The sequence below is a fragment of the Phyllobates terribilis genome, unplaced genomic scaffold (assembly GCF_046119375.1).
Source record: "Phyllobates terribilis strain yellow unplaced genomic scaffold, ASM4611937v1 Scaffold_1__5_contigs__length_1240528914, whole genome shotgun sequence".
Lineage (NCBI taxonomy): Eukaryota > Metazoa > Chordata > Amphibia > Anura > Dendrobatidae > Phyllobates > Phyllobates terribilis.
In genome coordinates, this window is record NW_027362761.1 from 1,091,060,375 (window position 1) to 1,091,086,824 (window position 26,450).

At 41.7% G+C, this 26,450-nt stretch overlaps 1 protein-coding gene across 5 annotated transcripts in view; it reads left to right on the forward strand.

Moving 5' to 3' along the window:
• The window catches only part of ATP8A1 (ATPase phospholipid transporting 8A1), a 250,232-nt gene extending 237,918 nt beyond the window's left edge, over positions 1-12,314 (forward strand). For all 5 annotated transcript variants that reach the window (XM_073645564.1, XM_073645562.1, XM_073645563.1 and 2 more), the window contains 4 exons: positions 1,242-1,330; positions 1,565-1,657; positions 3,965-4,056; positions 9,441-12,314. In XM_073645564.1, the coding sequence (XP_073501665.1) occupies positions 1,242-1,330; positions 1,565-1,657; positions 3,965-4,056; positions 9,441-9,538 (372 nt within the window). In that variant the 3' untranslated portion in view covers positions 9,539-12,314. The remainder of the gene's footprint in view (positions 1-1,241; positions 1,331-1,564; positions 1,658-3,964; positions 4,057-9,440) is intronic.
• The last annotated feature ends 14,136 nt before the right edge of the window (positions 12,315-26,450 follow it).

The window sequence follows — 26,450 nt, forward strand, 5'->3', positions numbered from 1 at the left end:
GGAAGGCTGTTTCACCGACACAATTTCTGTAGTTGGTGCCATGTTTTGGTTGCTACAAAACCACAGTCTCTGAGTTTTTTCTTTTTTTCTGTATAGCCAAAAGACTATAAGTCCTGAATTATTTCAGGCTTTTGAAGTCTAGTTTCCGGGCCGCTTATGAATTCCCACAAGAGCCACTTTGGTGGCAGATTCCATTTTGTTTCCGAAGAAAGAGGAAACTTGGCAAATCTCACACATTAGGAGCAATTTGTGAACCACAGACCCCGTCTGATACAGCCCATCCTTAGAACAGGCTGCTCCTGTTTTCTGCCATTGTCTGAAAGGCTGGAGTTTGCCATTTCCCAGCTTTACCATCCTGTGTGTGTAGAGATGTGAAAAGTTACAAACAAAAATGGTTTCTACAGAATGTGGGGTAGATTCTTTTTTATTCTTTTCTCCATCCGTCCGAAAGAAGAAGAAAATTCTTTTGGGATTTTACTTCCCCACCACCCCTACTTGATCCAAAATATACAAAGAAGCCTTCTGTCCTAAATGCGGATGTCAGCTTTACATCTTTTAGGTTTGGATTAACTCAGCAATTGAACAATAAAAAATCTGACCGGCTTTCAGATATGACGCAGAAAAAAAAAAAAAAAACCTCTTCCCACCTCCCCCAACCCATGTTCATTTGCAAAGCCAAAGACTGGTGGACTGAATAGTAACTCTGGACCATTCATAGTTAGCATTACAATAGTCAGTATTAACATCTTAAGGCCTACAATATCTCCTCTTCTCCATAATACTTGCTGGAATTAGAAACAAGGTAGCTGGAATCTAGGAAATCCTAAAGTGTTTCTGGAAACTGCAGCACACGGGTCGGAGCGTCCAAAGGTAATGGCGTTGTTTCCAGTGGAGATCGTATCATGCTTCATTTCCGATTATTCACATTTTTTACAGCTGTATGTTATGCTCGTTTCTTATGTGTCACTGTGGCATAAACTTTGAGAAGTTTCATTTCCAAATATAAGAAAAGATTTTATGGTTATGGCATGAGTGATGATGTAAAAAAAAAGTATGACTATTGATGGGTGATGGCAAAAAGGTACAGAAATAGTTGCTTCAGAGAGCATGGTGATACTATACATCTGTCATTAAGGAGATAAATTAGGCTTAATATGTATTAATTACAGGATTTCCATGCAGATCGGTGCAATAGTCATTCTAGTCCATGCGTTTTTACACCTGCTGTATGTGTTTTGCAGGCAGATATGATGTTCAGCTCTGGTGTATTCTGGATGGGTCTCTTATTTATTCCTGTAACATCTTTGCTTTTTGACGTGTTTTATAAAGCGTAAGTATTGATGCGGTTTTCTTGTGGGTTTTGGAGGTTTCTTCGTTTTTTTTTTTCTATTTATTTACGTTTTATATCTTGACAATGTCGTAATAAGTCTGTCTTCTATGGTATCAATTATGCAAGAAGAGCTTATCATTTTCTTATTATTTTACATTTTTGTTGTATTACATTTTGTTCTGTATCTCTTTTATATGAAGATCTTTAATAATTTAGTGTTTGGGGTTTTTTAAGCGTCAAAAGAACAAGTTTTAAAACTTTGGTTGATGAAGTTCAGGAGCTTGAAGCCAAGTCCCAAGACCCCGGAGCTGTTGTACATGGCAAAAGGTAAATAATTGTTTGATAAATCTATGTATGTTTATTGGTTAATAGTTTGTGCCAAATCATTTAATTTATTGCTACATAGAGGACTTGCAGGAATAAGGTTGTATAATAAAATAAAAAATAATAACTATTTTAAGATTTGATTTCATATTGTAAGAAAAAATGTATTTTACTCCTGTGATTTTCTTGTGTATCACAATATTTAGGCTTAATTTTCCTTTTTTTTAACACAATGAAAACAACAATTAACAACCATTAGAATCGATGAGTATCATCCGTGTCCACAGTTCAATATCTGGCGCTAAGCAATATTATGTAGTTGCATAGAAAAGAAAAAAACAACTAAAGAATCATATCCATACTCTTAATACATATACAATATTTAGACCTTTTAATTAAAAAATATCAACACCGCAAAATACTGCATTCTTTTGAGTATTTATTTTAGAAATCTGTCCCTACATTGCAGCGTGAGTAAATAGTAAGGAGTAATCGAAAACACCTGAATTGTAGTAAAATGTTGCTGCCGTATATTTTTCTGCGCGTTAGACATTAGCATGTGATGAACGACACAAGTGAATGGCATTACTGTGCTCATTGTAGAGCGGGGCTCCTCGGGATTGTACGCACGCATCCACTGCACATCATTTGGTAGAAAACTTGCGGTTGAGATTTTGGAAAAATAATGTGTACGACCAAATATATAATGCAAAGCCATAAAAGTCTGGTTCTGTATTAGTTTTAATTTGCTTTATCAGAGTGTGAATGTGAGACCCATTTGTTTTTCACAAGTATTGATGATTCAAGTAATGAAGGCACCTGTTAACCACCAAACCATAGTGTCTGGTGGTGTTTTGGTTGTACAGGGGTCTTGTACAACCAAAACAACACCAGACTCTAACAGTGTCTGCTGTTAATACCGAAAATTAGAGAATTAGAGAGCACAGGAAACACACGTTTGTAAATAAACACACATATATATATATGTGTCTGCCCCCTCTGTATATGATATACATTATGTGATACCCTGCTGTCCTGTCTGTATACTCTTTTGCTTCCTCCCCTGCCCAGGAGCTGTGGTATGATCAGACCATGTTCCTGCACGGTCAGACACAGCCATTACACAGTACACAGCAGGGGCACATTTATAAGATTATCTCAGCACAGGAACATTTTATTTAATCACATCCAATTGTGGAAATTATTATTATTCCAAGATCTATTGATTAAAATGTACTTTTTTTCGTGGGAAAACGCCTTTAAGTTTAAGCCCTCCATATCCTACGCTATATATATCTAAATATATACACATATATATACAGTGTCGGATATGGAGTGCTCAAACCTAAGTAAGACTGGTGCACTATATCCAGGTGCATTTATTAATTTATTTAACCTCTGTATATAATATTTGGACAAAGTATAGGTCGCCATAAAGGGGTGTTAGTGAACAGGAATCTGAAGAGAACTGAACTTCTTTTTTTTTTTTTGTAATTTTGCAGTACTTAAATATTAGAGGTGCTGTTACCTGTGAAATTGTTCTAACTGTAGAACTTTTTAGATTTTTCTGTATTTTTCTGTACTTTGGAAAAGGATATGTAATAAACCGGCACATAGTCATACAATTAACCCCCCAAAGAGATTAATTTATTTATTTTAACAGCACAGAGGTAACTTATAATGACAAAACTTATTCTAATGCCAGCTTTGCTTGAATGTATCCATTCATACAACAAAAAAGTTGTTTCTCACCAAAGTGATGTCTCCACTACCGCATGTTAAAAATACAGAGATCTAGCAAGCCTGTCTGTCAAAGCAGGCAAATAGTCCATGAAAAAGAAAAATGTTGGGACTCCGTAATATTTGTAACTCTATTTAAATTCCATTAAAAGATTGTCATAGCAAGGCAGAAGTAAATGTGGACTCGTTTTGACTAATCAGCCTTAATCGTAACATGTCGAAACGCATCAACATTTTCTTCTACCATGGTATGACGATCTTTTAATGGAATTTAATTAAAATTACAAATTATACAGAGTTCGCAGCTTTTTTCATTTTCATATCCATTCCATTACCAAGTTTTGTAATTGCTCTAATAAGATATTGTCGGCAGCATGAAGAGCTATGATTTGCTCAATGCAACTTTGGAATAAAATATTGCCGCACCTCACTATAATTCTCTCTCTTTCGTGGAAACTGAAGACTGTAGTTTGAATTAAAAAGTGTTTACACCACACCTGAATTCTTCTGGAAAAATATTTTTATTTACTCTTGTTTGTCATGATTGCAACTTCTTTTGTGTGCCCACAGTTTAACAGAGAGAGCGCAGCTGCTGAAAAATGTTTTCAAGAAGAACACCGTCAACATGTATCGTTCAGAGTCTGTACAACAAAACCTGCTTCGTAAGTACCCATCTGCTATATGTACAACGGCCCACACTGTCAGGAGCTTTTTTCTTTTTTTGACTATTTTTAAGTTGGGTTGCATGACAAATATCTTGAAAGGGGTCGTAGTACAGAATTCGCAAGCTGTGGCACCGTTTCTATAAAAAAAAAAAATCTGACCCTTACTTCTAAGAAGAGTTGTCTTAAAGGGAATCTGTCAGCAGGTTTTTTGTACCTCATCTGACAGCAGCCTGATGTAGGCAAAGAGAAGCTAAATCCAACAATGTATCACTTAGATTACTGGGTGCAGCCGTTCTCACACAATCAGAGATTTTAGATTTAGCATGAAGCAGAGCTGAGAAAGCTAACCCCGCCTACACCAGGCTTTGTATGTACAATGTTCATAGACAGTGAGCTGCCTATCACAGGAGGGGCGGAGTCAGACTAGCATGCACACACTGCTGTGTCCCAGCGATGTTAAACTCCTGGTGGTAAAACAATCATTGTAAGCAAACAAAACCACAGAGCTGGATAAAAGAGGCTTCGCTGAAATCTGTGTTTTAACCCCTCCATCTCCTGCTGTTTTCAGATTACATAGCAAAAACCTCCTGACAGATTCCCTTTAGCTAACCAACATAGTTTTGTTTTTTTCAATTTCAAGGCTTATGGATGTTATAGAAAAGGCTACCCAACAGTGCAGCGTCCCATTTATTAGAATGGGCAAAGAGCTCCTGAAAAAAGTAGTTAAGCGAACTCCGACAGTAGCGTTAGGTATTTTGACAATAATGTTCATCCAGGCCAAATGCACTCCCAAGAAGCCAGTGAATACTGTGGGTATATGTTCTCCAACGATCTTTATTCCTCGAGCAAATACAACGCGTTTTGACAAGATTATGTCGTCCTCAGGTATATTCTCAGAAATTTTTAAGATACAACCGCTTCTTTAAGGAAGCAAAAGCACAGTTTTGTGTGGGGTCTGTGTCCCACACAAAGCAGACACACCCGTTCCCTTAGACATCAGTAATACTATAAAATCCAATTCATCGATCCACAAAAAATCTTAAAAGTCTAAAATATACTAGTTCATAATGCTTATGTTAAGTACTTTATTAAAAGATATGTAAATGAATATTGTCAAAAACCTATAAAAATTAATGTCCCAAAAAAAAAACAACACAATAAATACTTCACTTTTAAAACACTAGAAAACTACACTTATGAAACCCTATTAAATATTATTTTTTACATATGAATATAAATATAAGACTTTTTTATTTCAGAATAACCTTTGCATATTTTCTTATACACCTTCTATAATATCATTCAGCCCATCAGGGTACAGCACCCCTAGTCTAAATATCCAAAAGGATTCTTTTCGGTTCAATCTTTGCACACGATTTGAGCAATCAGCTGGTATTTGTTCGACTGGTGTCAAAGTTATGACATTTTTTATTATGTTTAAAGCATAAATGTCTAGATAGACTGTGCTTCAAGAATCCGTTTTTTGCGTTGTGCCAGTGGCCATTCATACGTGTTCTGAGTGCCTGTGTGGTCCGACCCACGTATTGAAGGCCACGGGTACAAGTAATTACATATACTACAAAGTCGCTTTCTCAGGAAAGCCTTTGTGGAATTTGAATTCGTTCTCCCGTATTATTTGACGATATGGAGACGGCATTATGCTCGATAATTTTAAAGCAGCAGCATTTTTAATATGGCATTTGATGACTCCTTTTTATTATTAATATTAATATTTTTTCTATGATCCATTTTTTGATGTTCCCCCTGACCAATTTGTTTTAGGTTGCTGGGGGCAATGATACCTTTTATAGTTTGTCCCCTTCGGAAAGTTATATTTGTTTTTTACGATAATATTTTTTTCAAATATACATCCCTTTTTATTAGGTACCAATATTTGTTCAAAATTTTTCTAATGTCTGTATTATTGCGACTATACGCTGTTAAAAAAATTATACCGCCATTTATTATTTATCAATACACTTTCATTTTCGCCTGTTTTATTTTCTTTATTTTTGTTTTTAATCAGGCACTCATCCTGTGTTTTTTTTTTCAAGTTTGCTGTAGTAGTGTAAGGTAGTCAGCCATTCATTTCATTGGGTACCATGTTTTTTCTTTGCTGCTGCAAGACACCTGTATAGCTGCGCAATGCTTCCATAGAGATATTGGCAGATGTTCCCACAGAAATGGCTTTTTTGCTAAAAAGGTCGGCCCGATGAGACAAACCTTTAACACCTTACTGACGTGTGATGCACTGCAGGCTTATGGAGAAGGCAGAGTAGCTGAGCCTGCTCGATACATAGCAGGTGGCTGCTGCAAGAACAATCAAAGCTTCCTCCGGTTGCCACAGTTTAACTTATGGTAAATATCACTGTCAATCTCTAAGAGCTGCATTTAAGTAGATTAATTTCATCGTGCAACCATTCCAGCGCCCATGGCTCCCTTTCCGCACACGGAATAATCACTGGTTGCTGATGGGCTGCCGTGCCAGCTGAAGTCCTAATGAAAGTTTCCATCTTGTTGGTACTGGTGTGTATATATATATATATATATATATATATATATATATATATATATATATATATATATAATAATGTGTGTGTGTGTATATATATATATATATATATATATATAATGTGTGTGTATATATATATATATTATATATGTATGTATATATATATGTGTGTATACATATGTGTATATATATATATATATGTATGTGTATGTATATATATATGTATATATATATATGTATGTATGTGTATATATACATACAGTACAGACCAAAAGTTTGGAATGCCAAGAGTGTGCAAAGCAGTCATCAAAGCAAAAGGTGGCTACTTTGAAGAACCTAGAATATAAGACATATTTTCAGTTGTTTCACACTTTTTTGTTAAGTATATAATTCCACATGTGTTAATTCATAGTTTTGATGCCTTCAGTGTGAATGTACAATTTTCATAGTCATGAAAATACAGAAAAATCTTTAAATGAGAAGGTGTGTCCAAACTTTTGGTCTGTACTGTGTATATGTATGTGTATACACCCTCAATCCTGGTACGCATGGCACCCCTCACCCTCAATCCTGGTACGCATGGCACCCCTCACCCTCAATCCTGGTACGCATGGCACCCCTCACCCTCAATCCTGGTACGCATGGCACCCCTCACCCCCAATCTTGGTATGCATGGTACCCCTCAACTCCCAATCCTGTTATGCATGGTACCCCTCATCCCCAATCCTGGTATGCATGGTACCCCTCATCCCCAATCCTGGTATGCATGGTACCCCTCATCCCCCAATCCTGGTATGCGTGGTACCCCTCATTCCCCAATACTGGTATGCGTGGTACCCTCACCCCCAATACTGGTATGCTTGGTCCCCTCATCCCCAAACCAGCTATGCATGGCACCCCTCATCCCCCAATCCTGGTATGTATGGTACCCCTCATCCCCCAATCCTGGTATGTGTGGTACCCCTCAATCCCCAATCCTGGTATGCGTGGTCCCCTCACCCCCAATCCTGGTATGCATGGTCCCCTCACCCCCAATCCAGCTATGCATGGCACCCCTCATCCCCCAATCCTGGTATGTATGGTACCCCTCATCCCCCCAAACCTGGTATGCATGGCCCCCTCATCCCCCCAAACCTGGTATGCATGGTACCCCTCATCCCCAATCCTGGTATGCATGGTACCCCTCAACCCCCAATCCTGGTATGCATGGTCCCCTCATCCCCAATCCAGCTATGCATGGCACCCCTCATCCACCAATCCTGGTATGTGTGGTCCCCTCACCCCCAATCCTGGTATGCATGGCCCCCCTGTACCCCCAATCCTGGTATTTATGGTACCCCTCATCCCCCAATCCTGGTTTACATGGCCCCCTCATCCCTCAATCCTGGTATGCATGGTCCCCTCACCTCCAATCCCGGTATGCATGGTCCCCTCATCCCCCAATCCTGGTATATATGGTCCCCTCACCCCCAATCCTGGTATGCATGGTACCCCTCATCCCCCTAATCCTGGTATGCATGGTATTCTCTGCACACACAAAAAAAAAATAATACTTATACTCACCTTTCTTCCCTGTGCTCTATCCCTGCTGTATCCTGTTCTGCCAGAGGCCGGGGGAGGAGTACGGCACCGGAGCACCGCGCTGTCCGGCGCCATTTTGCTGAAGACACACTGTAAATGTTAGGAACCGACTCCATGAGGGTGGTATGAGGGCCTGACATCCACAGATGAGAGTTGTGCTCACAGCCCAACACCGTGCAGGACACTTGGCATTTGCCACAGAACACCAGTATTGGCAAAGTCGCCACTGGCGCCCTGTGCTCTTCACAGATGAAAGCAGGTTCACACTGAGCACATGTGACAGAGTCTGAAAAGCCGTGGAGAGCGATCTGCTGCCTGCCACATCCTTCAGCTTGACCGGTTTGGCAGTGGGTCAGTAATGGTGTGGGGTGGCATTTCTTTGGAGGGCCGCACAGCCCTCCATGTGCTCGCCAGAGGTAGCCTGACTGCCATTAGGTACCGAGATGAGATCCTCAGACCCTTTGTGAGACAATATGCTGGTGTGGTTGGCAATGCCAGACCTCATGTGGCTGGAGTGTGTCAGCAGTTCCTGCAAGATGAAGGCATTGAAGCTATGGACTAACCCGCCCGTTCCTCAGACCTGAATCCGATTGAGCACATCTGGGATATCATGTCTCTCTCCATCCACCAACGTCACGTTGCACCACAGACTGTCCAGGAGTTGGCGGATGCTTTAGTCCAGGTCTGGGAGGAGATCCCACAGGAGACCATCCGCAACCTCATCAGGAGCATGCCCAGGCATTGTAGGGAGGTCATACAGGCACATGGAGGCCACACACAATACTGAGCCTCATTTTGACTTGTTTTAAGGGCATTACATCAAAGTTGGATCAGCCTGTAGTGTGTTTTTCCACTTTAATTTTGGGGGTGACTCCAAATCCAGGCCTCCATTGGTTAATAAATTTGATTTCCATTGATGATTTTTGTGTGATTTTGTTGTCAGCACATTCAACTTTGTACAGAACAAAGTATTCAATGAGAATATTTCATTCATTCAGATCTAGGATGTGTTATTTGAGTGTTCCCTTTATTTTTTTGAGCAGTGTATTATAGACGTGTGTATATATATACGACTTATAAATCTGCCTACACTGTTCTTCGATGGCCACCTAATCATTAGCCACTATACAGGATAAAAAAGGAAACCTTCCGACAAACCAATTATTAGTAGGATCCCTATATTAGAGCCATAATATCCATGCAGACACCTGTAAAGCCATAACAGCAGTGCGACCTGAGCCTAAGCGTGTTCGACCATTTCATAAAATATTCCTCTCATTTTCTACAGATGGATACGCTTTCTCCCAGGATGAGAATGGTATTGTCTCACAGTCAGAAGTAATCCGAGCTTATGACACAACAAAGCAAAAACCAGACGAATGGTGAAACGAGACGTGTCCGTTAACTCTCTTGAGAAATATAACCATGAAATATCAATGCTTCTCTTCAGGTTTCAAGAAGATCTGTGGTCAAAACTGTCTCTCAACTCCTGAAGAAGACATCGAACAAATTGTTTCTAAACATTCAAATTGTTACTTTCAGCTTGTCAGTAAGAAGACTAACACAACTGTGATAGGAAATGTGGTAGATGGAAGGATGTTTCAGTATTAAGAAGGAAGAAATGCCTTGCTGCCTTAGTGACCATCCAGATAATTCTACTGACCATCAAAGTGCAGGATCACGAGTCTACAAGATTGACGACCGTTCTGGAATTCAATCAGAAGTGAAAGACCTGAGGTCCTCCTGCCTCACTGATCTGAGCGCTGCTGTAGAGGGTTATGTGTCAAACTATTTAATAAATATGTTTGCCAAAGACATAATGGCTTCTTATTTACCCTGCGTCTCTTCTCCATGTGATTCGGAGATAGAAGAAGCAGTAAGATGCATTTTGCTCAATAAGGGAATTTGTGATCCTGTCCACAAGGCACTGTCTATGCGCCGCCAGGGCCCTTGTTTTTATTATCTGTGACTTTTTACACCTTTCGTCTTATTCATGCATTTCTGTTTATCTTGTAAAGTAGCAAATGTGTCTGCCGTGCTGCATCTGCCTGTGTGTCAAGACACGAGGGGTGATGCGTTTCGCCGCTGAAGCCCGTGACTTTAACTGCTGTGTCGCATGATACATTTCTTTCTTACGTCTCCATGTTTTTTGCTGTTCTTGTTTTGTTTTTGTTTTTTACTATTGCAGTAATTTAGCCCATGTTGTATTTCCACTTTGGTCATATATATATATATATATATATATATATATATACACACACACACACACACATCTTGAATACTTGTTGCAGGAAATAAAAAATATCCCTTACACACACACATTTTTTTAGTTTTTTCTTTTTTTTGTGCATTTCCTAGATTTAAAGAAAACAGAAAGTATTTAATTTCATAATCCAGAATTTCCATTCTAAAAAAATGACTGTAAACTGCATACACATTTCTTTTTAATTATACATATTCCTTTAATGTAAAAATGTTGTTCCCGCTAAGTGGATAATTTTGAGGTAAACAAAAACACTATGGCTGAGTGGATTCTCTGTGAGGCCATTGATTCATATATTGTAGTTATCACAGCAAAGAAATGATTGAATTCTGAATTAATAGGAAATATGCAATTTCCTTACATATTTTGAATATTCGCTTGCAAATTAGACTCCAGTGATGGGGAAAGCTTTATCTGCATAAACATTAATATATATGTAGACATTGAAGTCTAAGGATAACTCACATAATACATACACAGGTACTTCAGATCAGGATTTTTGGAAAGTTTTTAATCTGCATTAGAATATAAAAAATTATGAAATTTATAAGAACATGTAAAATCATATTCCAATTGTAATTGAGTTATAGTTTTATTCACATAGGTGCTTGGGAGAAGACATAAAATACAAGTGAACCTGAGATAAATGCCTAGATATGTAATACGCAGTTAATGTATAAGTGCCTCCATGACAAGTTTTAATAAATACTATAGTAAATGTATCAGTATAAAAGCAACTTTACAAAATATATTCCTGAATAGTTTTAAAATATCTAGAAGAACGGGAAAGCTTTAATATTTCTTATCCTATATGACAGAGTAATGTTCTAAAATATACATATTCAAGACCGACCCCATTTCCCCAATTAGGGAGGTCTAGCTGCGTCACCGGCTGCTCCCCACTTTTATTTAAGTTCTTAGGGCTTGTTCACATTCTGCGTTATTGCCACTCAGTTTTTAAAAAAAAAAATGTTGCTTTTTACATTACCAGCGAAGTGAATGAGCTTTCTATAATCTCGTGCAGCTTGCGGATTTAAACCATCAAAGAGTCTTCTCAAATTTGCAGAATGTCAATTCTTTTAGTGTTTTTGCAGCATTTTTCACCTATTCAAACGAACAAGGGGGAAAAAAAAGTAAAAATGCACATAAAAACCTTTTGTATTTAAAGCTGCGGTTTTCCTGCCAACAATTGTTTATTGTGCAGAAAAATCTGCTGCAAATACTCAATGTGTGCACATACCCTTAGATTGCTGGGTGATGTGTGTGAGGAAGTCCAGGGGGCCCTGAATGTTTTATATTCTAGGGGGTACAGGAAATACTAAAGGGCCTGTATATATCTTAAAGGAGGTTTCATTAGTCAGACTTTTTTTTTGTTTTGTTTTAGGAGGTATATTATAATGTGATTGAACTGGATTTTTTTTTAAAAGAATGTGTTGGATAAAAAGATTTATACAAAGCTTTTGTGCAGGGCCACTCTTTATTGAGGACCTGTTATCTCTCCTGACATGTCTGTTTTATTTAAGACTCTTATTTCTTAAATATTTTTTTTTATTAGAACTTGTTATTCTACTGTTCCTCTGTTACTACTCCTGGAAATATGTAAATGAACTAACTACTGGGCGATACCCTGTACCTTCTACAAATTCTAACTGAGGGTGAACTAGTTTTGAAAGCCCAATGTATCTAATGAGAACCTGTCGTGTAAAAAAAAAAAACACACTATTAATTTGCAGATATGGATTTAATCTGCAGGTAAGTAGCGTTATGACGTCGTGTGGTGACGGCACTGAGAGCCCCGCTGCCGGGAGGAAATTCTCTTTAATCCCCTCTGGCAGCGTTCGGCTTCCAGTCATAGGGGTGGCGCCAGCACGGTTTCACTCTTCGCTCAGTGTATAGAGAGCGGCTGCTGTAACCGCACCCCGGCACTGACTGACAGCCGGACCTAATGCTGATCCTGCTGTCAGTCAGTGCCATGGGTGCAGTTACAGCTGACGCTCTTTGTACAGAGAACAGAGACTGAAACCGTGCCGGCACCTCCCCCATGACTGGAAGCCAAATAGTGCTGGGTGAATAAAGCTAATTTCACTGCCGGAGCTGCACGGTGTCAGAGCCCTACTAACTTGCGGATAAACCCCATATCCGCATGTTGTGTTATTTTACATGACAGGTTCCCTTTAACTGTTGTGCATCAATACACATTTCTTTGGGTATGATATTGGGTGCCAATGCCGTATGTGCGACATTTAATTGAAGTCAGTCCACTGTATTTGGAGCCACGTCGGCACCTTGTCTTTAGTAGCTTTTTTAGATTGCTTTTAAGTCTAGTTGTTACATTATTTTTGCACTTATTTATCTGATAGTTTTTACATCGGAGGCCAGGAAAGGCGATCGCACTACTGAATATTGATGTAAAATATTTTGCTGTAATTCAATGCTGCATTGCTAGTTTGCCGTCTTGATCCTCATTCACATAAGTAAACAGCACCTATGACTGGAGTTGGTTTTACTTTGTCTGAAAGCATTCCCTCTTCTGTTTCTGGATGGATGAACATCCGTCTCCTAATGATGACGTTTCATTTACTTTTTGTGTGACTTAAACACTTGTGGTTGAGATGAGTGTACCTGTTCTGTCTGCATGAGTTAATATTTTCAAATACAATGTTTTTATAATGTTTGACTAATTTAACTCCTGTTTCTGGGGTTTTTTGATGATTTGAAGGCTTGCACTATGCTTAAGTACTGTGTGTTTGGAAAAAAATGTTATGTTCATTAAAAAGTTTGTGTCTCAGTTCAAGCGAAATAATTTTCTGTATGGTTTTTCTAAACCATTGACACGTACCTATTTGTCTTCGCACTACATTTTTGCAAAATTGACATTAGATATTTGACTGTTGAATAACATTTGATTTAACTTAACGGAGTTGTCTACTTTTGGGGACTTTTTTTTAATGCATGTATGTGGGGCTAAAATTACTTTTTTTTTTTCAGTTGGCTTTCATTAGAAACTTTTCAGTTTGTTGGCTATAGAACGATTTAAAGGGGTTGTCCACTGCTAGAACAACCCTTTCTTGATCTACATGTTAGGCGCCGATAAAATAAGCTTATACTCACCTCCCAAGCTGGCGCCGTTCCTGCGTACTCTCGTGCGGTTATGACACGTGAGCTTGGCGTCCAGTCAGCGGTGGCGTCACTGGCCCCGCCTTCGGACAAATCGAACATCAAGAGGAAGTGAGAGATCAGACCTGACTTCCTGATGTTCGATTTTTCCAAAAGCGGGGACAATGATGCCAGCGCTGACTGGGAGTCAGGCACCACATGCCATAACAACCGCACAAGAACCCCCAGGACCGCGAGTGCCGACACCGCTGGAATGGTGCTGGCACGGGGGGTGAGTATAGGCTTTTTTATTTGATCGGGGCTAAGCATAGGGTATGAGAAAGGGGTTGTCCTAGTAGTGGACAACTTCTTTATCTTAAAATCTGTTAACATGCTTAGGGTTCAGATTGTAACTCTTTAACTTTCTTTGAGTTCTAATCTGATTTATGACCACAGACTTGTCAAAGTTGAACTTGCACAGAAATAACGAGCTTTGAAAAGTCAAATTGTGCAAATTTTTTAATGAAAGCGACTTGCAAAAAAATTATTTTTAACTCCCAAATATATGCATTTAAGTAAAATACTGACCCAATGGTTGGACAACCCCGTCAAAGGCTCTGTTCTTCTACCTGATATGACATCGGGGAGACACAGGCCAAGGCAACAATATGACTTTAGAAGAATCTGGTTTGTGGGTCCTATTCATTGAAACTTTTTGGGCATTTTACAGTTTCCTCTACATTTTACACTTGCCCTGTGTCTCTTCATAACCACTGTCTAATCAGATTGGAGAACAGAATATCGACACTTTGAAATAAGCCATGATTGAATGTTTTCTCTCTTCTTCCTGTCATTATGTGTATAGTTGTTTTTACTGTAAATTTTGTGTATATTTTTTTTATTTTTTGTTCTGCTTTTTGTTTGCTCTGGATGTCTAATGGGTTGTATTGAATTTATTCTTGATTTATTGATTCCTACTGCTGTAACTAGAAGTTTTGGTGCTGCATGACTAATGTTTCTGCTAAATGTTTTGGTCATAACTCAGGTTTTGTTTTGTGAATATATTTCATCACACTTTTAGGCAAGCAAGGATATGACTTGAAGATGGCACTGGTTTTATTTTGTTTTGTTTTTTTTACAGCTATGTCAGCTCTCTTTAGGAATGTGCATGGATAACGCAGTATTTTTCAATGTTTTTTTTGTCACAGTTGTTTCAGTTTTAATAAAATGTTTAGTTTGAACATGAAAAGGGAGTTTTGTTTCATTTATTTTGCTATTTTGTAAACACATATTCAACCCCTTATCGCCCCATGATGTACCTTTACATTACAAGCGTGTCGGGGACTTTCAAGTGGGCTCAGAAGCAGAGCAGATGCCACCTACAGTACAGACCAAAAGTTTGGACACACCTGATTTTTCTGTATTTACATGACTATGAAAATTGTACATTCACACTGAAGGCATCAAAACTATGAATTAACACATGTGGAATTATATACTTAACAAAAAAGTGTGAAACAACTCAAAATATGTCTTATATTCTAGGCTCTTCAAAGTAGCCACCTTTTGCTTTGATGACTGCTTTGCACACTCTTGGTATTCTCTTGATGAGCTTCAAGAGGTAGTCATCAAAGCAAAAGGTGGCTACTTTGAAGAGCCTAGAATATAAGACATATTTTGAGTTGTTTCACACTTTTTTGTTAAGTATATAATTCCACATGTGTTAATTCATAGTTTTGATGCCTTCAGTGTGAATGTACAATTTTCATAGTCATGAAAATACAGAAAAATCTTTAAATGTGCAGGTGTGTCCAAACTTTTGGTCTGTACTGTATATGATATAGCTGGCAATTACTCCTAACAGCAGCGATTGGCGCACCGACAATCGCTGCTGTTAACCTAAATTTCGTTGTCAATGGACGTCAGTTCAGGCGCTCATAGGCTTCCCTGCGTTATGATCAAAATGAGCCGACTGGTTGCTATGACTGACAGCTGGAGGACGGCTGAATGCCCCCGTGCCTGTCATATGATTGCTTCTGTGACAGGGTATCATAGAAGACAGTGATTTTTACTATATACAGCAATACTGTGCTATTGCTGTACATAATACAAGTGATCAGACAATTGCAGGTTCAAGTCCGCTAAAAGGACTAACCAAATAAAAAATATATATATATAATATGAAAAGCAGCACTCCAAAATGAGCACACTAGGTGATGTTTAATTGCCCATAATGGCAACATTCCAGACCATTTGAGGATTTTTTCTCAAGATCGAAACATCACCTATTGTACTTATTTTTGGAGTGCTGCTTTCCTTTTTTTGTTTACCTGGAGGATTGTTTTTTCCCTGGTAAGTCCTGCACCCATATACTCCTTTGCTGGTGCTGATTAGGGATGGGCGGACCAGTGGATGTTCAGGTTCTGGTTCTTAATTTAAAAGTTTGATTTGGTTACCAGAACTTTACCGAACTTCAATCCGAACCCAAACCCCATTGAAAATAACAGTTTCCCATACTCTGTAATTAAAAAAAAAAAAATCTCGCTCGCGCTCTCTCTCCCTCTCTGTCTCCACGCCACCATAGAGTTACCCCCGAACTCCGAACACTGCGACAGACTTCAAGAGAAAGTCAATGTCCAGCATTCTACACCAGACACTTGATATCCGGTACGACCGCCAAACATTTCTGTTCGGGTACACCCATCTCTAGTGCTGATATTGTTGCTTCTAGAAAAGTCCGATCTATCAAAATATAAAACTAATAAAGCCATAAAAGACATAACAAGAAGAAAAAATAACACTACAATTGTGTTTTTTCACTCTCCACAATAGTTACCTTTTTACCACACCACAATTTTTTGCTATTTTCCCTTTCTGTATAGTAAAATGAGTGGTGTTACTCAAAACTCAATATTGTACTGCAAAAAACAAGCCCTTGTATGTCTGTGCAATGATAAAAAAAAAAAAAAAAAGTTATGGCTATTTAAAAAGCAATTAGTTGAAAGAGAAGAAAGCATGAAAATGCAAAAACAAAAATTGTGTGAGGAGGTAGATTATACTCTTGCCATTTATGTTGATGATTGAAGTGCATTTATTTTTTCACTTCTTACCACCAATAGTAGATTTGTGCACAAAATAGTTTCTTCCTCATTACTCAGCAGTGACCCCACTGGATCCCATTAGAGTTTTCTCTATTTTAAGGTGGTTTTCCCATTTCAGACCCCTTACTGCCGGCTGCAGTCTGTTTTAAAAAGCAGGGCCGGTTTTAGACAAAGTAGGGCCCTGGGCCAAAGTTTAAAGTGAGACCCCAAATGCTGATGTGGCACCCCAGGGGGGTCTGGTTTCCACAGTAATGCAATGTTATGTCTGAGAGCAGGTGGGAGGTCTCTTGGTCAGGAATCCTATGCATGCCACACCTCCTGCCCAGTCCTGGGAGGGGAAGAACTTCCCCTATATAAACCTGGGGCTGAGGCAGGGTTAGAGAGTTCAGAGGGAGAGTTCAGCCAGGAGGGCTGACAGGGAGCTGTGGCTCCGGCTGGGCCCAGCTCCTGGGCCATGCCAGGAGTAGAGAAGAAGTAGAGAAGAGAAGCAGCATAGGAAGAAACAACAGGAGCTCTGTGGGAGCAGTGTTACAAGGAGTCAGGGGCTGGCAGCTGCAGAGCTCGCCCTGACTGAGAAGATTTCTTACCGGACCCGGAGTCCGAGGCTGTGGGGACTAACTCCTACCCAGCAGCAGAATCCGTCAGGCAGGGGATTTCAGGTCCTCTGGCCAAGAAACCCGAAGGCACGGTCACACGCATGGGACCAGCACCGCCGTCGTGGAGCGGAAGCTACTAGATGGCCCCGAGTCACCGGCCATACGGGTGAGCACCACACGGTACACTCAGGGACGTGGGCTACTTATACCCGCCTCTAGCAAGGTAGCCAGAAGAGTACAGTTAGTTTGGGAGGCCTACAACTCCGCCTGGCCAGGGGAGATCCCATCTGCTCAAGGACTGACCAGGCCCCAATCGCTAGCCAGTACTCCGGGAGGGTCTATCTTTGTCACCAGTAAAGACCCTGAACTACACTGCATCGTCTCTGAGTGATTCCTGCTACCCCCATCATCCACGTCGGCTGCCCTGAGGCCAAACCCCTCCCGTTGGGGGTTATACTATCACGCTGCACAATCCTACCACCGGCCTCAGCGGTCTGCCCTGCAGCAGCAGCTCCTTAGCTGTACTCAACGGGTGGCGTAGTCGTCCAACATCTACCGCTGATACAGCGCCACTTAGTCTGACTCCCTGGGCACGGACCGGATCACCGCCACGAGACTACAACCGTCAAGAGATCCGGCTCTGGGTAAGCTCCCGCGTGCGCAACGCAGCGCGACACAGGCCCAGGGGCGCGTCAACTTTTGGCGTAGTCGGCAGGATTTCGTGCCCGCAACCACCGGGTACTGCGTGCCTGAAAAAGACTGTTCAAACTTACCTGTGGTGAAGATTCCCGCCATCCGGCGCCACCTTCCGCTTCCTTCCCGCCATCGGTGGAGTTTTCCCGCCATTCGGCCTTCTTCCCGCCAGCCGTGGAGTTTTCCCGCCATTGGACGCCATCTTGAGGACGCCGCGCGGGAAGAAGAGGGGCGTGGACTCCGAAAGCGCGCGAGAAACTGAATCCCCGCCTCACGTCCGGACGTTGCGTAAGGTCCTGGAAGGAGCCCAGCAGACGCCGACGTCACAGGAGCGCGACGGAAGGTCCTCAACCCTGACGATCCAGTGCGGAGCCGCGGCCTACGGAAGAGGATCATTGCAAGGTAGGCCACGGTCCACTAGGGGGGAGAAGGATGTCGGATACGGAGGAGAGCTTCACCGCTTCAACCCCCGCCAGCGCCACCGCTGTTGCGGTCATGCCTTTCACCATGCCCTATATCCCGGGGGCAGCCTGGCTACCCCAGTACTCAGGGGAGTCACATACCCTGCATGACTTTAGAGAAAAGCTGGATAGCCTCTTCCAGGTGTACCCCCTCACAGAGGAGCAAAAAGTGAGCATCCTGGTGGCCCAATTAACCGGGGCAGCCCAAAGGGAGGTAAAGTCCTGGCCACCTGGGGGGAGGTCTGTCGCAGGGATACTAACCCGGCTGAGGGACACCTTTGATACCCGCACCTCAGCCGAGATCAAGCTTAGATTCTACGGGTGCAAACAGCGGGCACATGAGAGTATAAGGGACTATGCCCTGAACCTACAAGAGGCCCTGAGAGCCATTAAGCAGACCGACCCTGACGGCGTGGGAAACGAGGACAGGCTGTTGACCGAACAATTTATAGAGGGACTATATTGCAATGCCCACCGAACCCAGTTGCGGGCAATGGCCTTACAGGACCCTCATCTGGGATTTGCACAGTTCAAGGACAGAGCCATCCGGGTGCTCCAAGAACCAGCACCAGGTGGCGTTGTGACCCACAGACGCCCCACTACCACTTACCACCAGGAGGCGGCGCCCTTGTCGGCAGGGCCTGTGGGAGCTGATGCGCAGGCTTTGAACAATGACCCGGCTCCAGACCTGCACCATCAGGTCCAAGAGCTAGCTAAAAGCGTTGCTGCGCTAACCCGAACTGTGCAGTCTTTACAGGTTTCCACTCCAGGGAAGATCCAGCTGGCATCCGGACCGGAGGACATCCCGTGGCGTCGACCAAGGAGGACCCCACCGGCCAGAGGAAGACCCAGCGACCGATACAACGAGGACGGACAACCCATCTGCCGCCGCTGCAATCAACCCGGACATATGGCAAGGTACTGTCCTTTAAACTGGCACAACCTGGGGTAGAGGGCCAACCCCCAGGAAAAAGATCATCAGGCCCATCGAACTGGCGCGACAGATATGTGGGAGGACGTCCAGTCTTGCCTGTGGTACTGGATAGCATCCCTATGAGTGCCCTATTGGACACCGGGTCACAGGTCACCACTATCCCGTACGTGCTCTTCAAGCAGTACTGGAATGACTCGGATATCACCCGCTACCCTGACGACGACTTGAGTATCATCGCCAGCAATAGTCAGCCCGTGCCACAGATTGGATTTAAAGAGGTGACCATTAAAATCGGTAGAGTCGAACTGGCAGCACAGGGACTGATCATTGTAGACATTGACAAACACGAGAGTCACCCAAAGATAACTCTAGGAACTAATGTAATTGAAAATTGTCTTGCAGAGGTGATTTTCCTTTTACAGCAGGTTGCCAAGAACGCCAGCTCCGGCCAGCAGCGAGTGCTCCAGAAAGAGATCCGGGCACTGATGCGACGGCAACAGCTAGAACTCTCCGGTGTTATTTATAGGAGTCCTTGGTGGATTTACCGGGAATCCTTGTACATGGTTGGAGCGTAACCTAGGAATGGACTAAAGACTGTTAAGGACTCGGGGCAGGACAGACCCCTACCTGGTTACGTCTCCCTGTTTTGGTGAAATGGACACCTTTGTTTCCTTCAAAGACTGCACCCGGTTGCGGACATGCCGTGACCACCTTTATGTGTTTTTCTTATTGTATTATTATTGTTATACCCTGTTATGTCTTTCTAAAAAAAAATATGTTTAGTCCCGGAGTACTAAATTTCACTAGGGGGGAATGTGGCACCCCAGGGGTCTGGTTTCCACAGTAATGCAATGTTATGTCTGAGAGCAGGTGGGAGGTCTCTTGGTCAGGAATCCTATGCATGCCACACCTCCTGCCCAGTCCTGGGAGGGGAAGAACTTCCCCTATATAAACCTGGGGCTGAGGCAGGGTTAGAGAGTTCAGAGGGAGAGTTCAGCCAGGAGGGCTGACAGGGAGCTGTGGCTCCGGCTGGGCCCAGCTCCTGGGCCATGCCAGGAGTAGAGAAGAAGTAGAGAAGAGAAGCAGCATAGGAAGAAACAACAGGAGCTCTGTGGGAGCAGTGTTACAAGGAGTCAGGTGCTGGCAGCTGCAGAGCTCGCCCTGACTGAGAAGATTTCTTACCGGACCCGGAGTCCGAGGCTGTGGGGACTAACTCCTACCCAGCAGCAGAATCCGTCAGGCAGGGGATTTCAGGTCCTCTGGCCAAGAAACCCGAAGGCACGGTCACACGCATGGGACCAGCACCGCCGTCGTGGAGCGGAAGCTACTAGAAGGCCCCGAGTCACCGGCCATACGGGTGAGCACCACACGGTACACTCAGGGACGTGGGCTACTTATACCCGCCTCTAGCAAGGTAGCCAGAAGAGTACAGTTAGTTTGGGAGGCCTACAACTCCGCCTGGCCAGGGGAGATCCCATCTGCTCAAGGACTGACCAGGCCCCAATCGCTAGCCAGTACTCCGGGAGGGTCTATCTTTGTCACCAGTAAAGACCCTGAACTACACCGCATCGTCTCTGAGTGATTCCTGCTACCCCCATCATCCACGTCGGCTGCCCTGAGGCCATACCCCTCCCGTTGGGGGTTATACTATCACGCTGCACAATCCTACCACCGGCCTCAGCGGTCTGCCCTGCAGCAGCAGCTCCTTAGCTGTACTCAACGGGTGGCGTAGTCGTCCAACATCTACCGCTGATACAGCGCCACTTAGTCTGACTCCCTGGGCACGGACCGGATCACCGCCACGAGACTACAACCGTCAAGAGATCCGGCTCCGGGTAAGCTCCCGCGTGCGCAACGCAGCGCGACACAGGCCCAGGGGCGCGTCACTGACATATTGCACCATCACACAGAAGCATTTTGGTTGTATTTACATGCGCTAAGTGCAGGTCGCTAAACAAGCATGATAGACAATATTGAAGTCCCTTCGGTGCTTGTTTCCTGGTTTCTTTACACCGGCTGAGGAAGAATGGTGGGGACAGAACGATCACTAATAGATCAATCTGTCCCCATACAGTATCATGAGTCAGCATCACATCTACAATTTTCACTGCTGAGAACAATGATTTTTGTTCAACATAAACAATCCAATCAGAATAGCATTTTGTTTTAGTATAATGCACCCCATAGTCCTCCGTATTGTATAATGCACACCATAGTCCTCCATACAGTATAATGCACCCCATAGCCTCCATACAGTATAATGCACCCCCCATAGTCATCCATATAGTATAATACACTGCCCATAGGCCTCTATATTGTATAATACACTCCCCATAGTCTTCCATATTGTATAATACACTCCTCCTAGCCCCCCATATAGTATAATGCACACCCCATAGTCATCCATATTGTATAATACACTCTCCATAGTCCTCCATATTATATAATGCACTCCTCCTAGCCCTCCATATAGTATAATGCACCCCCTATAGTCCTCCATATAGTATAATGCACTCCTCATAGTCCTCCATATTGTATAATACACTCTACATAGTCCTCCATATAGTATAATACACTTTTCATAGTCCTCCATATTGTATAATACGCTCCCCATAGTCCTCCATATAGTATAATGCACTCCCCATAGTCCTCCATATTGTATAATACACTCCCCATAGCTCTCCATATTGTATAATACACTCCCCATAGTCCTCCATATAGTATAATGCACTCCCCATAGTCCTCCATATTGTATAATGCACTCCCCAGAGTCTTCCATATTGTATAATGCACTCTCCATAGTCCTCCATATTGTATAATACACTCCCCATAGTCCTCCATATAATATAATGCACAGCACCATATGCTTCCTATAGTATAATGCACTCCCCACAGTCCTCAATATAGTATAATGCACTCCCCATAGTCCTCAATATAGTATAATGCACTCCCCATAGTCCTCCATATTGTATAATGCACTCCCCATAGTCCTCCATATTGTATAATACACTCCTCATAGTCCTCCATATTGTATAATGCACCCCCATAGTCCTCTATATAATACAATGCACTCCCCATAGTATAAACAACTCCATAGTCCTTCATATAGTATAATGCTTTACCCATATTCCTCCATACAATAAAATAAAGGTCCCATATAGTAAAATAGTATAATGCACTCCTCATAGTCCTTGATAGAGGATAATGAAGCCCCCATATAATATAATGCATTCCCCCAATACAGTACATATAGTATAATGCAGCCCCCCTCATAAAGTATCATGCAGTTCTGACTCACGGGCCCCATAGCGGCCGCATGGTGTGTCGTCGGTATTAGTAGCACACCACTAGCAGAGGTCGCCTGGAAGAGTGGGGGCCCTAGGCAGATGGCTAGTCTGCCTGCCCCTAACGCCGGCCCTGCCCAAAAGACAACTTTAGGGCTCATTCAGACATCTGTGATTTTTCTTTTACGTAAAAAGACACTTGTTCATCAGTGTGTCAGTATTTACCATCACTGTTTTATCAGTGATTATCACGTATGAAAAAATGAAAGCATAAATGACAAAGCTTCTCCTATACATTACATTGTGAATCATGGGCACCACACGGACTGCAATGTGATGCCATGGTGTGCTGTACGTGTTTTTCAAGCACCCATAGACTTGTTTAGGTAATTTTGATTCATGACTCAGATCAAAAATAGACATGTTTCTGTGATTTCTTTGCTGACATACGGTTGGCAAAAAGGCACGGAAATGTGATTATCGCCATAGAATTTAATGGGCACATGTTCAATCCGTGGGAACCATGAGTAGAACACATGCGTAATTCACAAATGTCTGAATGAAGACTTACTCGCCCTTCCTTGGTACAGTGCTAAGTTTCATCTCTGCTGATACTCCCTTTTTTTTTTCAAAATGAACTGTGCACAGAGCATTACGGACATCTGAAGACCCCTTTAATTTTGAACTACAATGGTGAATGGTGATGAGCTAAAGAGGACCCAATACTATGATTACTACACAAATATACAGTCTATAATCCATTTATTGATCACATGATCCAGCAATTAAGTCTATCTAATGGAGTTTGCCAAAGTCTCCTTACAGAACTGATTTAACATATGGATGATAGTTGACACTTTTACTTAAAACTTTTTATTTTCCATTCCACATTTTTTATAGCATTAAATTCTGAAATTTGATTTGGTTGTTCAAATTTTTTCACGATTCATCAAGACAGCAAAACGCCAGTGCGCTAAAGTAAGATGCGCCAAATTTACTCTGACGTGTGAGTCTTAATGAATTCAGCATATCATTCAGCTGTTTTGCTCCAAAGCAAGCAATTTCCTGCTGTCAAAGACTAGATTAGATTTCTGTTGTAGTTTTTTGGGGTGTAGATTACAGTGAATTTGTTGGTCACACCCATCCAAACTAAGTTCTACCCACTTTTCAGAATGTTGCCGGAGCTAGCCAAGACTGACGTAAAAACGCCAAATGTCACAAACTTTCTGCAGAATAATGAGCATTTTGAACAGCTTTATACCAAAATCCTGGAGAAAAATTTTAATGCCAGCCCCATAGACTGTGCAAAACAAGACTTCTGATTTTTAGACATTTTATTTAATTTTTTTTTTTTTTTTTTTTGGTGGGGAATTTGTTTATGCCTAATGAATTATATGAGCATACGATTTAGAAAGGATTACATTGTATTTCAGCCTCCTTTTTATTCCCCCCTTTTTAACCTTCATTGATTCTAGCCTTTCATCCTGCATGTTATTCCTCTATAAATCGCATGATGCATCAGCATAACGTTACTTGACAGAAAGGGCTCGAACCATCTGTTGTGGTAACACTTTTACCTTCTACATTTTCCTATATAAACTAATAGAATTATCAGTATATAGTCAGGCTGAACTGTAACCAACTTTATAACAATGTCTCAGACACTGTGCAGTCATCATCATTATCTCTGATATGAGCTTCTCCTCTCGCCCTGGCCTCATTTCTGTGGAGAACTTGTGGTACAGTGCATTCAGTTGTATCATACAGGCAGTTCTTTTGACTGAGATCATAACCCCCTTCAGAGAACATAGTCATGTAGTTCTCAGGGTTCATCTTGTGTTTACAAGACCTAACTGAGGAGAAGCTTACCATGACTTTCTAGAGAAAAAGGAACAACTACAGTCATGGCCAAAAGTGTTGGCAGCCTTGAAATAGTTCCAAAAAATGAAGTATTTCTCCCAGAAAATTATTGCAATTACAAAAAAAAAAACAAAGAAAAAGGCAAATTGACATAATTTCACAGAAAATCCCAAATATGGGCCAGTCAAAATTGTTAGGCAATTTTGTTTCAACCATGTGATGCTTGTTCAAACTCGCCAGTGGCAAGTAACTGGTGTGGGCAATATGAAAATCACACCTGAAGTTAGATAAAAAGGGGAGAAGTTGACTCAATCTTTGCATTGTGTGTCTGTGTGTGCGCCACACTACGACCATGGCCCCACTATCAGTATTTGGTCAGTATTTTTTCTCAGGAGTGGAAGCCAAAAGCAGGTGAGGAACAATCAGAGAAAAGGTATAATAGAAATAAGTGCATTAATTCTGCATTTATCACCCACTTCTGGTTTTGGCTCCCACTCCTGAGAAAAAATACTGACCAAATACTGATAGTGGGACCGTGGCCTAAGCATGGAGAAAATAAGAGAAAAGAACAGTCAGAGGACTTGAGAACCAAAATTGTTGAACAATATCAACAATCTCAAGGTTACAAGTCAGTCTCCAGAGATCTTGATGTTTCTTTGTCCATTGTGCGCAACATAATCAAGAAGTTTACAACCCATGGCACTGTAGCTAATCTCACCGGATGTGGACGTCAAAGAAATATTGATGAAAGGTTGCAATGCAGGATAGTCCGGATGGTGCTTAAGCAGTCCCAATCAAGTTCCAAAGAAATTCAAGCTGTCCTGCAGGCTCAGGGTGCATTAGTGTCAGTGCAAACTATCAGTCAACATTTGAATGAAATGAAATGAAACGCTATGGCAGGAGACCCAGGAGGACCCCACTGCTGACACAGAGTCATAAAAAGGTAGACTGCAGTTTGCCAAAATGTACGCAAGTAAGCCAAAATCCTTCTGGGAAAGCATCTTGTGGAAAGATGACACATAGAGCTTTTTGGTAAAGCACATCATTTTACCATTTGCGAAAAATGGAATGAGTCTTACAAAGAAAAGAACACTACCTACAGTCAAATGTGGTGGAGATTCAAAGATGTTTTGGGGTTGTTTTGCTGCCTCTGAGTGCCTTGACTGTGTGCAAGGAAGGCATCATAAAATCTGAAGATTACCAAAGGATTTTGTGTCACAATGTAGTACCCAGTGTCAGAAAGCTGGGTTTGCGTCCTAGGTCATGGGTCATGGGCTTCCAGCAGGACAATGACCCCAAACATACTTCAGGAAGAACCAAGAAATGGATGGAAACAAAGTACTGGAGAGTTCTGAAGTGTCCAGAAATGAGTCTGGATCTAAATCCCATTGAACACCTGTAGAGATTTTAAAATTGCTGTTGGGAGAAGGCGCCTTCAAATATGAGAGACCTGGAGCAGTTTGCAAAAGAAGAGTCCAAGATTCCAGTTGAGAGGTGTAAGAAGCTTGTTGATGGTTATAGAAAGCGATTGCAGTTATTTATTCCAAAGGGTGTGCAAACAAATATTAAGTTAAGTGTGCCAACAATTTTGTCTGGCCCATTTTTGGGTTTATGTGAAATTTCCAATTTTCCTTTTTTCTCAGTTTATTTTGTTGTTCCAATACGCACAAAGGAGATAAACGTGTATAACAAAACATGTGTAATTGCAATAATTTTCTGGGAGAAATACTTCATTTTTTGGAACAATTTCAAGGGGGCCAACACTTTTGGCCATGACTGTATATAAAGTTATACTAATTGAATTCTATATCTTTTGAACTAGTGACAAGATGAATTAAAACATGAAGTACAACTTTGTTAATTTGGATCAAGATATGTTTTTAATCTTTCTCTTTGTAGGATATCAAAGCACAAATCTATTTCCTATACTGTTCAATATTGAAATTGTGTGAATAGACATGTTAATGATATGCAAATGATAAAAAAAATGGAAACAAAATTTTTAAAACA